The sequence below is a fragment of the Sminthopsis crassicaudata genome, chromosome 3 (genome assembly GCF_048593235.1).
Source record: "Sminthopsis crassicaudata isolate SCR6 chromosome 3, ASM4859323v1, whole genome shotgun sequence".
NCBI classification, from domain to species: Eukaryota; Metazoa; Chordata; class Mammalia; order Dasyuromorphia; family Dasyuridae; genus Sminthopsis; species Sminthopsis crassicaudata.
The window spans coordinates 561,538,999-561,552,390 of record NC_133619.1 but is presented as its reverse complement, the minus strand read 5'-3'; the positions used below and the strand labels follow the sequence as shown (position 1 = coordinate 561,552,390).

Below are 13,392 nucleotides of genomic sequence, written 5' to 3'. Positions count from 1 at the left end.
ATTCTTATAGCAATCACAGAATTATAGTACCAAGGGTCTTTCTAATTCTGCACTACAAGGAAAAATGATAGGATGACTATTTGACTGAATTTGATGATATTCTGTCTTTGTACTCTTTCATCTGACATTTCTTCATTTCATTTATGACATTTCTTCATGTAAATCTATGGATTCTTGATACTTTAGATCCATTTGGGGGCATAATTGTAAATGTCTACTTGGGCAACCTGACACACATCCAGCAGTAGTGTCTCAGTTCATCTGTCTTCTCCCAGACCTTTCAGCATTGTCTATTTTTTCTATCTCTTTTGAACTTTGACAATTAATTGGTTATGAGGTTCTACCATTGAGTTCATTTGATTATCATTGGCTTAAAGAATACGTTCTTTAAAGAATGGTAATTTCTAAGCTATATTTCCCAAACTGATAATGGGAGAAATTCAGATAACTAGGTGGACAAGAGAAGATACTAATCCTTCCAGATTCCTACCAAGCTTTTTATTTTAGCAAGCTGACTTTCTCCACTTGTTCTGACATGTTGTTTCCTAACCCATGAACATGAAATCTTTCTCTCTTCTCCATTTGCTGGGTTCAGAAGACTCATTCCCAAAATTTTATATTATATTGTGGTGAACTACAGTTCTCAACCTCAATGCCTGCCATATTGTGATGGCCATTTTTGCATTCCTGACCCAGAAAGGAAGTTTTTAATGGAAAAAACTTAGCTTTCTTTTTTCTTTTGGGATCTTTTCTTCAGCGTCCACTGTTCTGCCTTTCCTCTCTGTGTTCAGGTGAAGGAAACTCTAAGTCTGTCTCCTCTTAGGCCTTTCATATACTGCTAAGCACATTCATGAAGCCCCTCCTTCCTTCAAGGGGTGAATTCTCCTGACCTCCAAAGCCAAGAATAAACTCATATGTGATAGCCATTTTCTCAGAGGTAGGAATTCCATGGTGCCCAATGTTAATGCAATCACAAAAATGTGAATTTCAGGAAGTATCAGAACCAGGCTTTTGGCAGAGAGGTAATCCTGGATAATCCAATAATGAATTGAATTCACATCTTGTGCTGAACCAGGTAGGTGAATTTCTACCTTGAGTTGGGAGGGGCTGAAATTCAAAGGAAGTATCCTGAGTGAATCATTAAAAAAAAAAAATTAAAAAAGTTTTTTATTTATAAATATTGATTTCCTTTTCTGAATTTTAGAATTGGTTCTATTTGTAAGAAACCATAGGAGGAATGTTACATTGAGAAAGAAATGCTGCAGCATGGTTTAATCCAACAGTAATGATGAAGTATATAGACAACTTACCCCCCTTTGGTTCTTTGAAGGCTATTAGTTAGTTAAGGAGGAATTCCAATTTCAGCCTTAGGTATATTCAGAAATTTAGATATTCAGTGTGAATTTGAGAGTTAGAGTGTAGTTTGAGTTTACTGATCTGCTAATTTTGCACACTGTATTTAAAAAAAAAATTATTCTGAACATAAGGGGGGAAAGGGAAGGATTTACATAAAAATTCTTTAAAACGTATAATAAAGTTATCTGGTAATTGTTTTGTTTTGTTTTGTTTTCCCTTAACTTTTTTCTTCTTTCCACTCTCCCACTCTGGAGATGGCTAACATTTGGCACAAATATGTTTTTGGGGTGTGTGTGTGTGTGTGTGTGTGTGTGTGTGTTTCCATGAATGTGTATACATACACTATTCTCATGATTCTATTTATCAGTTCTTTAGCTATGTGCAGATGACATATTCCTCTATATATCCTTTGCAGTTAAGTTTGGAATTTATCATACTCAAAAAGTCAGTAAATGTTTTCTTAAAACCATATTTTATTACTGTATACAGTGTCGTTTTGGTTCTCCTCATTTCATGCATCTTTATTTCTTTGTATGTTTTGCTGAGATCATTGAGCTTATCATTTGTTATATAGTAGCAATATTGCATCACAATCACACACTATAACCTGTTCAGCTATTCCCCAAATGATGAACTTTTCCGCAATTTCCAGTCCTGTGCTGCCAAAAAGAACTGATAAAAGTATTTCAGAACATATAGATACTTTTCCTTTTTCTCTTACCATCTTTTGATTTAATCAACAGAGGCATTAGTGTTATTCCTGGGTGAAAGGGTATACATGGTTTAGAATTCTGAGCAAAATTTCAAATTGTTTTTCAAAATTGTTGGTTACTTCACAGTTCTACCAATAGTGAATTCTCGTCCCACATGTTCTCCAACATTTATTGCTTTCTCCTTCATTCATTGCATAAAATCTTATTAATGAAAAAAATAAATAAAAGGAGGTTTAGCAGTAATAGGCTTCAAATTTTATGATTTGGATATAATTATCAGATTTGTTTAAAGAAAAGTAGATCAGTGGAAGAGAGCAGACATACACTTTATAGCAGCAATGAAAGAAAGTCATCTTGTTTTTGTTAAATCTGAAAACTCAAGATTTGGGAATTAGAACTCACTCTTTGCCACATTGCAAATCATTCTAAATTCTAAAGTGATTGACTGGAGAAAGTGAGATTCAAGCTACATTAAAAAGAGTTTGGTTTTTCAAACTCAGAAACTACTTGATTGGGCCTTGTAAGAAAGTGAGAAGGATCAGCTGACAGGACTAAAGATGATAGTGGAGTCTTCTCAAATATAAGGGAGAGGACATTCTAAAAATCTAGCATTTTCAACTGCTCCAATTAGAAGATGAAATTCAGAGAGGAGGGGACTCTAGAAAAGGAAAACATTAGTATTCTGCTGATGAGCATTCATGAAGAGTTTTTTTTTTTTTTTTTTTTTTAAGAATTATACATAAGGAGAGATAAAGTGTGATGGCACATATGGAGAGATGGCTTTTGATTCAAGAACACCTAGATTCATGTCACATCTCAAACATTGCCTGATTGTGCCAGAATCCCTTAACGTTCCTTTCATCTTACAATCATTTATTCCACTAAACATAACAAATGGTAAAAGAGGAAAGAACTTTCCCCTCTTGTACTTCAAGTGTCTAAGCTTCTTCTTGCATGAAACCAGAAATGTCTATGCCAAAGGTTAAGTCTGTGCAAAGAGGAAAAATGTATTTTTGTTTATGGAAAAGAGCAAGCAGGACAGATTCACTGGAGTGGAACTTCATGGAAGGGAGTAATGTAAAATAAGTAAAAACATAAAAACTAAAAAGACAGAAAGAGACCAGGTTGTGAAGAACTTAAATACTAATCAGAATATTTTGTATTTAAATATGAGCTTAATTTACAATAACCTAAAATTGGATACTTATAGAGTATTGTCCACTTAGTAATTAGCCTCAGGTGGTTGATAGTCCAACCTCAGTGCATTGACTCAAGAGTTTCAGCCCTTTACTTACTGGGAATTTTTGCCTACTTATGTCACCCATCTTACTAATAGTTTACACATGACTGTTATAAAATTATAAAAATGTCTTATCCTGCAGAAAAATTTGCGTTTGTTGTAATTTTATTCACCAAAACATGACATCACCATATTGCTTAACTTCTATGAAGAGACCACTTCCCTATATCCCTCTTCTACCTATACTTCCCCTTTTACTTTTGCCTTATAAAGGACTGATCTCTAGGAGTCAGAGAAGCAATGAAAGTACACAAGATTCAAAAAGTGATGCATATTTCTTAACTTATACAGGTGCCCAAATGGGAAGTCTTCTCATAATTTACTGAAACGCTTCTTTTCATCATTTTGTTTCTATATTTCAAGTGCATTCTATTGCATCTTGAGACCATAATTTGCATAGTCATTCTCTAAATGATACATACCCCTTTTGATTTCAGGTTCTTGCCCCAATTAAAAAATTACTCCCAACATGTTTGTGTAACTAATTTTTTCTTTTAACCTTATTCTTTGACGTTTTTTGTTTTAGTCTTTATTTTGGTCCAAAACACCTATTCATCAACTGCCTGTCATTTGAACGGAAATAAAATTTTAAATTCTAATTTTTATTCTGATCCATAAGATATCCAGTCAAATGGACGAAGGTAGAAAACAACACTTTCCAGCTTGACAGTAGAACTTATGAAATTCTTCTACAAATCGTAATTTGTGAGCAAGATTTACTGGCATTGCTGACATTAAAGAAGGAATTTTTTTTTTTCAGTAATTACTGAAGTAATTCATATTGGCACTTATTTCCTTCTCACATTAGTTTTCTGGAGTCCTTCAGACCCCAAATGTTCTTTAGGGTGGCAACAGTAATATGAGTTGAATTTTTATAATGTATGAGGTCAATTAAAAAACAATTAATAGAAGGGACAGAGCCAAGGGGCAGAGAGAAACCAGGATGCTGTTTCTTAGATTCCTTAAAATTCTTTAGATTCCTTGAACAGATAAAGATAATTTTAGCAAAGTTAAATTCATTGTAACAAATAACTTTGCCAAGAAAATAACAAATGAAGAAACAAAGAGCTTAACACAAAGGAAAGAAATGCACAAGAAAGATAAAAAGAAGCACACCAAAAGCTAGAATTCATTTCAAAATTTTTTATTGAATGGATTAAAAGATAAGTTAACAGTAATTTAAGTGACATAGGAGTGAAATAGCTTGAAATCCATGGCATTTGAAGAAGTTTGAGAAATTCTAGGAAGACTATGAAAGCCACAGTCCTCATGTGTGTTGTTATTTTTTTTTAACTGCTGAAAAAGAATTGCTATGTTTTGAAATTTCATAAGCAGAATCCACTGACAATCAGAAGGCACAACATACTTGGGAAGAGTCCTCTTCAGCTTGCAGGGTGAAAGGCAAGCCATCTACAAGTTGGTGATGCTCCTTGTCTTGCAGGGGAAGTTTGGAAATGGAAAAACACCAGCCGGGGAGCCTAGTGGTGGGCTGAGAATTCCTCCTTGTTGGAATGCTCAGAGAGACGAATAGCAGCAAGAACAAAGATGAGAATCCAGTGCACAGAGAGTCATGGGAGCAGGCTTTGTTCCTGGAAGTGGGGGGCCAGGAGAAAACATGGGTCTAACAGGGGCTACAAATGAAATATCAGGTAACTGATAAATAAGAGAACTCTGCAGAACATTGTAAAAGGCCAGAGTGCCAGTACGGTATTCTAGGTAGAGTCCTACCCTGGGAATAGGGCTTTTCAGTCTGTGGTCCAGCGATCCAGGGTAGGATTGCAAAAAGTAATCCTCTTCCTTCCTGACACATCTCAGAAAGAACACAGAGGGACAATGGGTCTTGCTGCCACCACTTTGTCTCTTCAAGCAGGGGGTGTGGATCCCCAGCATCCACTGAGGTAATCCTGTCACATCCACCTCCCAGTATCGTCTCCCTGAGCTGAAGGCCTGCTCAGCAAGGACCATGTGAAGATGCCCGTCATCACCAGGGTGGGTGTTCACCGGCCAGCCTTCTCCAGCTCTTACACTCCTCAGATCCTCAGCCACAATCAGGCAAGGACTGGCTGATGCAGGATCCAACCTGATGTGCACTCTGAAGCGGTTGAGCATCTCTATCATGCCAGGGACGGGACACACTCTGAGCTCCAGGATGAGCGCCTTGGCCCTTTGGGACAACACTGACTCGCTCCTTTCCAGCAACTGCTTGACATCCCGGAGCAGATCCACATTGGCTTGGCCCTCTGCTTCCTGGAGATCTAGCATGAGGTCCTGAAGGGTTCTCATTTGCTGGGAAAGTCTGTCCTTCTCACTTCTTTCTTCTTCCTCAATCCTAGCAAAAGGGCATTCCTTGAATAAGTGCAGGTTGTACATTTTGTAGTATTCTTCTGTAATCATCTTGTGCCAGTTCACAAGAGGTCTGGGACTAGCAAGAAGTTTCTTTGCTTCCTCAAAGTGCTTCTCCAAGCAACTTTGAAGGTGCTGCAGCTTCTTCCTGACATTGGGAGCAGCTTCTTCTACAGGACAGTGCCTGTGAGCCCTGTGCTCTGGGGTTTGGCAACATCTGACACAGAGCAATGTCTGGTCGTCTTCACAGAAGAACTCCAAGACTTGCTGGTGAGTGGCACAGCGCCTCTGTCCTTCAGCACTCTGCAACAGCTGGGAGCTGAGCTGTTTCCCCAGTTCAGTCAGCTCTAGCAGGCGCCCATTGATACATAAAGGTGATTCTCTGACCTGAGACACTTGCCTGCATTCAGGGCAAGAGAAAGCTGTAGCTGCTGAGCTTGGGAGACATGCTCGGCAAAAGCTGTGCCCACACCCGATGGTGACTGGCTCACAGAAGTACTTCCAACAGATGGGACACGTGATCTGGTTCTGCAATTGTTGCAGCATTTCCACAGCAGCAGCAGCCATTCTCCTCTCTCCACTTGCTTCTGTTCTGCAGCAGCTGAGATGAAGAGCCTTCACTTCTATTCAAAGCAGTGCTTCTGAGCAGAAGAAGGCTCTCCTTTTATAGCAGGTAGCCCCACCCCTCTAGAGCCTCCCTGGCAAGGTGTGAATTCCCCTGTCCCAGAATTCTGAAGTTCTACTTGTTAACTCTTCCCAGTTGACAGAGCCCTGAGGACCTCAGAGTTCACACTTTTAGTTGACTCCTTTGTATGGATGGGTTTCACCATCCTGATGGTTCCCCTATCTTTTAGGAAGAAGCCTCTGAAAACAGGGAGCTTCAGATCAATGAATTTTACAATGTGATTTGTGCAGGAGCCCCATGTAAACACAAGGATCCATAAGTACCTTCTCTCCTTTACCCTGCCATACCCAATCACTTCCAAGTCTCTCCAAGAATCCTCTGCATCTCTCCCTTCAGTCCAGTTATGGAGAATCACAGAATGTGAGATGAGAAATCCTCCTCCATGGTCATTTAGTGCAAGGAACCCATGTTCATGATTAGGGCCATCTCTGTGATCCCCATGTGTGATGCCCATGGCTAAAACACACTGTCAAATCAATATAATAGGAGCCAAAATACAAACAAGGATCAAGAGGAAAAGAGTAGAACAGTTCTTTAATGTTCTTAATCAGTATATCCAAGTGCAAATTTTTGGAAAGAGTTGTCTACTTCACGAAGTTTTCTGCTTCTGGAAAGCATTTCTTCATAGGAATTCTTCCCTAGGGGACTGTCTTTGAGCATCATCCCAAAACTGTCCATTTTGATCTAATTAACTCTGAAATATATCTAGGCAAATCAGTCATACAGTATCCTTAGGGCCTTATTTTTAGGACAGTTTTGCAGACACATTTATACCAGTAGATCAGATTTTCCAGATGCCAAGAGATTTTATTGCTGAATAAATCTTCTAGAAATATATCCTTGTAGAAATTTAAAAGGATCTTAAGAAAATCTAATCACATTAAGAAAATCTAATCACGTTGACTGTTCAGCCACCTCAAAGATAAAATTACTAATGTAAACAAAGGTTGGATCTTCTAAGTATATCGATTCCTTAAGCAACAAGCTTAAGCCTCAATCTCCAAAACATGAGAAGATAGACTTTTATAAATTAAAAGCAATTAATTAAATAAAATCAATTAATTAAGAAAAGAATTCAATATTAGGTGATCAGATTTCTAATGTAAGGACAGATTAGGGCCTATCCAAGTTGTAAGGATGAGAGAAAGCAATGTAATTCCCTTAATTCATATGAAGAGGTGTCCTACTCCCAAATATCTATATTTAATCAAAGAACATGGAAAGAATAACTGATTCATCAATAAGTTTCAGGTTTCAGATAAGATATATGGGTTGTTTGAGGTATGCAATTGTGAGAAATCTCCCTTCATCAATCTTTGGATCTAACTAGGGTTCTGGGCAGGATAGTCTAGGTTCTTACTTACAGGTCTCCAAACTGCAAGTAGGCATAGTCCTGTTTCCTGGTTTGACAATAGGATAAACAATATTATGGAAATTTAAACATTTCACAAGCCTTTTTGACAGTAAAAAAAAAAAAATGTTATCGTTCATTTTCAACCATTCTTCTGTGGGCAGTAAGGGGTTCATGAAGAATATTCTTTATTTATTTGATTACACTTGGAAAGAGCTTTTAGCCATGCCCCTGATCTCTTTCTCAGGCATTTCCTTTTTTACTCTAATCAGCCCCCACATAAAATATCTGCATATGAGTAAATGACTTCCTGACTTCTTAACCAACAGTTACTTTTCTAGTCTTTGGAATTCTTAGACTGCCTCATTTCTTCTGACCTTCCTCTTCCCAGCATATAGATAAATTCTGGTAGTCAGTTAGGGGAGTGATATAATTAGCTAGTGATATAGCAATAAATACCTATAGACCTTGACCTCTCCAATTTCTCACTCTCCCCTTCAATTAATCCCACAGAGAAGAAAGAATTACCCTGAGCAGGGATGAAGGGACTTTTTTCAAAAAGAAGAGAGTTTTCTAAGGTTATATGGATGGTATATAGTAGGCATTGGGTGTACCTTAATGACTTATATTTTGACTGCAACTTTCTTTCCCCTGGGATTACTAAATCCTGAGGTGTGGCTTATGTTTTTCCTATTTTTGGAAGGAGGAACATGATGACTGAATCCTCACTTTTATATTCTATCTGGCACCTAAGAAATCTCTCTTGAGTATTGCTTTTATTTGGTTTTCATCCTTCATAACCGAATAAAAATTGGTTTTTAAAAGCCCTTTGGTGTGTCAAACATCGTGGTCAGATGCTCTATTGATTCCAACTCACAAGTAGCACAACATTTGTGTTCATGCAGGCTCTGCTTATTGCTCAGAATAAAACTTCAGCCTAATGAAGCTCCATGAGTGCTCCATCAGAAGCCTGATTAAATAATGCATAGAAACAGAATACAAGACAGAGAAGTTGATGAATCTCCCTGAGTTTTATTGTTCCCCTTTCATTCTTTATTCACTTACCCGTTGGAGTTCGATCTCAACATTGCATCTGGACCTGGCACAAGGTTCTACTTTATGAAATATTAGACAAATAGTCATTCTCTATCATTCTCAGAGCCCAGTAAACAGAAATACTGAAGACTACACTTTCAACAGGAAGGTTTTGTTCGTGTCCTAGAACTGGTATGAAAAAAAGCTTAGATTCATGGTCAAAGGGACTATCCCCATTTCAATACCCAAAGCTTGGCATGAGAAATCAAGTGAGATTTTTCCCGGGGAGTTTGTCAAAATTCAGGTAACACACCATGGCCAGCAAATGACAAAGAAAAAGTTTAGAAACTTAGGAATTATATTACAACAATACATATTACCCGTTTAAGACCGCCTTTGGCAAAGGTAAGGCCCTGATTGGTAGCTAGTTTGACTTTCAGATACAGATAATGAAGCCATACTGTCAATTTAGGGATGTTTATTGCTTTATAGGCTTCCTTTGTAAGGTTCTCTTGGTTCAGTTTTCTTGGGGTCTCTGGCAGCAGCCTTTGTTTTAGTTCAGTAATCACCAGAAGAGTAGCCAAGAGTTAAAGTCCAAATCTTTTATTTCCTCTTTGCCTGATGCTGGGCAGCTTTCTGAAGAGCCTTTCAGTGTGGCCTTGCTTTTATTGGGGAAAGTGCAGGAGGCCAGGCCAGCCACCAGGAAATTGAAATTCAAATTGAATTTGTCCCCTGGGTTCTGAGAACTTCTAGTGTGCTTGTCCTCAGTGGTTCTCAGTCCCTACTTATATGCTCTACACTGAGTATAAACCAATCATTTTATCACTATCATTTTTCCTAGGAAGTATTTCATATTTTCTTCTATTTTTTTTTTGTTTCACTGATTCTTGAAGTCTTGAGTGATTCACTTCCATTTGTTCACTAAATACACTAAAAATTAGAGTATTCTTTTCTTCAGTTATTTTTTTACCTCCTTTTGCAAGTGGACAATTAAATTTTTTTGTTCATTGCATTCTTTTTTTCATTTTTTCTATTCCTTCTTGCAATGGTCTCATTTCATTTCACCATTTTTCTTCTAATTCTCTTTTAAGATCCTTTATGCTATCTTCAAAGAAAGTTTTGTGAAATGGCAATCAGCTTGTATCTCTCTTTAGGGCTTCTTCTGGACTTGCTTTGCCTTTAGGAACCTCAGGATTTGAGGGCTGTTTTTCTCTCTCCATAAAAGCTGTCTAGGTTTGAGTTCTTTTTTGTTTTTTATTCATTGTTTTAAAGGCTTGAGGTGCTTTCAATGCAAGGGAGGGACAGCTGCCCTGGGGCAGTTCTGCTGATTGATTTCCAGTAATGGAACTATTTGTGTTTTATAAAAGGCAAATCTGCCAAACCATCTGGTAGCAACCAGGACAGAGTGGCCTAAGGAGGCTCACACAAGATCCCCAGGTTCGTGGAAGCTACAACACTTTGACTCTCCACTCCAGCTTCTTGCCCTGGTCTCCCTATACTATGCTCTGGGCTTGGCAGACTGTCCCTCTGCCAGATTGAAACAGACCTGTTCTGAAATTCTTCCAAGGTATCTTCTTCTTCTAGAAATGTGTTGTACTACAAATATTTGTGGATTCTTTGACTTCAAAACCAGTTTAGAGGCTTCATCTGGGGTAGGTTTGAGAGAAGGTTAGAGGAGGTTACAGAGAATTGTGTCTGTTCTCCTCCATCTTAGCTCCACCCCCTACCATGTCCTTTCCACAAAACTGGAATCCTTCCTTCTTTTTTTACAAGGCGCTCTCAATCATTAAAGCCTCCTTGTTCCTCATTTCTAGAGAAATGTCTCTCCACTTTCAAGAAAGAATGTGAAGATTTAAAAAAAAAAAAAATCATGCTTGTGGCAAAGTAGAGCTCCTCCTCTCTGTCCCATCATATTCCCAGATGTTAATAGCAGCCCTCACAACACTTGGATAATTTAAACAACTTAAACAACATATAGAGAGATCATCTAATACCTGACCAAATGGAGCAATAAGTGGAATGGAAAAAAAGCACTAGCCATCCCAATGCTGTAGCCTTCATTGGAGTCCTCATTTTTAAAATCAATAGAATTCAATTCAGTTAACACTTTTAGACACCTATCATTTCACTGGCATCATGGAAGATATTAGAAGACAAAAGATAAACAAATCAGACCCTGTCCTCTAGGTGCACCATTTGTGAAAGAAAGGTAGGATTAGGGAAAGGAAATTAAATTTGCAGATAAGTTGTTGACACTTTAATGTCTTGTTCTACTAATTTAAAATGATAGATGAAAAAATTCAATTAATGTTCTTTGTATGTTGAACTGTTTATAAAAAAGGTATTCTGTTGTTAAAAAAAAAAGCAAATCAGTTTTTCTGTTACACTTTTTTAGACAGTTTCAATCCTCAGATTGCTTGTGGAAGGTTAATTGACAACTGTGGAAAGGATGGAATAAGGAGGAAGAAGACACTTAACTGAGAGAAAAATGCAATAGAGAAGAAGTAATAAGTATGCCACTGTAGATCCAACAGAGAAGGAATACCCCTTCTTGGATCCTGGAGATGGCCCTCATCATGGCTGTGGGCTCCTTGAACTAAATGGCCATGCAGATCCATTTTTAATCTTAAATTCTGTGACTTTCCAAAAGTAGATTGAAGGGAGAAATGCACAGGACTTTTGGAGCTTCTTAGAACTGATTGGGTAAGGCTGGGTAAGGGAAAGAAAGCTCTTCCTAACAGACAGCCACAAAGCTGCAGGATGGTGAAATCCATCCATACAAAGGAGCCAAATAAAAGTGTGAACTCTGAGGTCCTCAGGGCTCTGTCAACTGAGAAGAGTTCTCAGGTAGAACTTCAGAATTCTGGGACAGGGGAATTCACACCTTGCCAGGGAGGCTCTAGAGGGGTGGGGCTACCTGCTATAAAAGGAGAGCCTTCTTCTGCTCAGAAGCACTACTTTGAATAGGAGTGAAGGCTCTTCATCTCAGCTGCTGCAGAACAGAAGCAAGTGGAGAGAGGAGAATGGCTGCTGCTGCTGTGGAAATGCTGCAACAATTGCAGAACCAGATTACGTGTCCCATCTGTTGGAAGTACTTCTGTGAGCCAGTCACCATCGGGTGTGGGCACAGCTTTTGCCGAGCATGTCTCCCAAGCACAGCAGTTACAGCTTTCTCTTGCCCTGAATGCAGGCAAGTGTCTCAGGTCAGAGGCTTCCCATTAATCAATGGGAGCCTAGCAGAGCTGACTAAACTGGGCACAAAGCTCAGGTCCCAGCTGTTACAGAGTACTGGAGGACAGAGGCGCTGTGCCATTCACAAAGAAGTCTTGGAGTACTTTTGTGAAGACGACCAGACATTGCTCTGTCTAAGATGTTGTCAAGCCCCAGAGCATGGGGCTCACAGGCACTGTCCTGTAGAAGAAGCTGTGTCCAATTCCAGGAAGAAGATGCAGCACCTGCAAAGTTGCTTACAGAAGTACTTTAAGGAAACTAAGAAACTTCTTGTTAAGGAAAAGAAACCTGTTATTGACTGGGAGGAGATGATCAGCAGAGAATACCGGGAACGGGATTACCTCATGTGGGATGAGTTATATCATTATCTGGAAAGGATGGATCAAGAAACAAAAAACAAGAAGCAGACACTATCCCAGGAAAGCAGCACCCTTCAGGACCTCATGCTAGATCTACAGGAAGCAGACTCCCAACCCAATCTGGATCTACTCCGGGATGTCAAGGAGTTGCTGGAAAGGAGCAAGTCAGCATTGTCCCAAAGGGCCAAGGCTCTCAATCCAGAGGTGAGAGTGTGTCCTATCTTTGGCATGCTAGAGACCCTCAACCAATTCAGAGTGGACATCAGGTTGGATCCTGCATCAGCCAGTCCCTGCCTGATTGTGGCTGAGGATCTGAAGAGTGTAAGAGCTGGAGAAGGCTGGCAGGTAGACAGCCCACATGGTGATGACTCTGATCTTCCCATGGTCCTTGCTGAGCAGGCCTTCTCCTCAGGCATACAGTACTGGGAGGTGGATGTGACACAGCTGCCTCAGTGGACACTGGGGATTCACACAACCTATTTGAGGATAAAAAGTCCCGGGAGAATAACTAAATATGCCTCTATCTTTTTCCTGAGATGTGTCAAGAAGGAAGATGGACACTATTTGCAATCTTATCCTGGATCACTGAACCACAAACTAAAAGATCCTATTCCCAGGATTGGAGTATACTTGGAATACAAATTTGGCATTCTAGCCTATTACAATGTTCTGCAGAGTTCTCTTATTTATCAGTTACCTGATATTTCATTTGCAGCCCCTGTTAGACCCATGTTTTCTCCTGGCCCCCCACTTCCAGGAACAAAGCCTGCACCCATGACTCTCTGTGCACTGGATTCTCATCTTTGTTCTTGCTGCTATTCGTCTCTCTGAGCATTCCAACAAGGAGGAATTCTCAGCCCACCACTAGGCTCCCCGGCTGGTGTTTTTCCATTTCCAAACTTCCCCTGCAAGACAAGGAGCATCACCAACTTCTAGATGGCTTGCCTTTCACCCTGCAAGCTGAAGAGGATTCTTCCCAAGTATGTTGTGCCTTCTGATTGTCAGTGGATTCTGCTTAT

General features: G+C 39.3%; 2 protein-coding genes across 2 annotated transcripts; one reads left to right on the top strand and one right to left on the bottom strand.

Moving 5' to 3' along the window:
- Nucleotides 1-4,937: 4,937 nt before the first annotated feature.
- Nucleotides 4,938-6,279, bottom strand: LOC141562384 (E3 ubiquitin-protein ligase TRIM58-like). Its single transcript, XM_074302425.1, has 2 exons — nt 5,098-6,279; nt 4,938-4,958 (listed from the first exon to the last, which is right to left on the bottom strand). Exons 1-2 carry the CDS (start codon nt 6,277-6,279, stop codon nt 4,938-4,940), a joined length of 1,203 nt encoding a protein of 400 aa, XP_074158526.1.
- Nucleotides 6,280-11,806: 5,527 nt separating this feature from the next.
- Nucleotides 11,807-13,151, top strand: LOC141562383 (E3 ubiquitin-protein ligase TRIM17-like). The gene is made up of 2 exons (XM_074302424.1): nt 11,807-12,808; nt 13,131-13,151. The coding sequence occupies exons 1-2, from the start codon at nt 11,807-11,809 to the stop codon at nt 13,149-13,151; spliced, it is 1,023 nt and encodes a 340-aa protein (XP_074158525.1).
- Nucleotides 13,152-13,392: the final 241 nt, after the last annotated feature.

What these genes read in the sequence shown, in the direction of transcription:
- LOC141562384 (XM_074302425.1), bottom strand. Translation starts at nt 6,279, where the DNA reads ATGGCTGCTGCTGCTGTGGAAATGCTGCAACAATTGCAGAACCAGATC. An exon ending in TGAAAAGCCCTATTCCCAGG is followed by an intron (nt 4,959 to 5,097) that starts GTAGGACTCTAC and finishes CCCCACTTCCAG; the next exon opens with GAACAAAGCCTGCTCCCATG.
- LOC141562383 (XM_074302424.1), top strand. Translation starts at nt 11,807, where the DNA reads ATGGCTGCTGCTGCTGTGGAAATGCTGCAACAATTGCAGAACCAGATT. An exon ending in TACAGTACTGGGAGGTGGAT is followed by an intron (nt 12,809 to 13,130) that starts GTGACACAGCTG and finishes CCCCACTTCCAG; the next exon opens with GAACAAAGCCTGCACCCATG.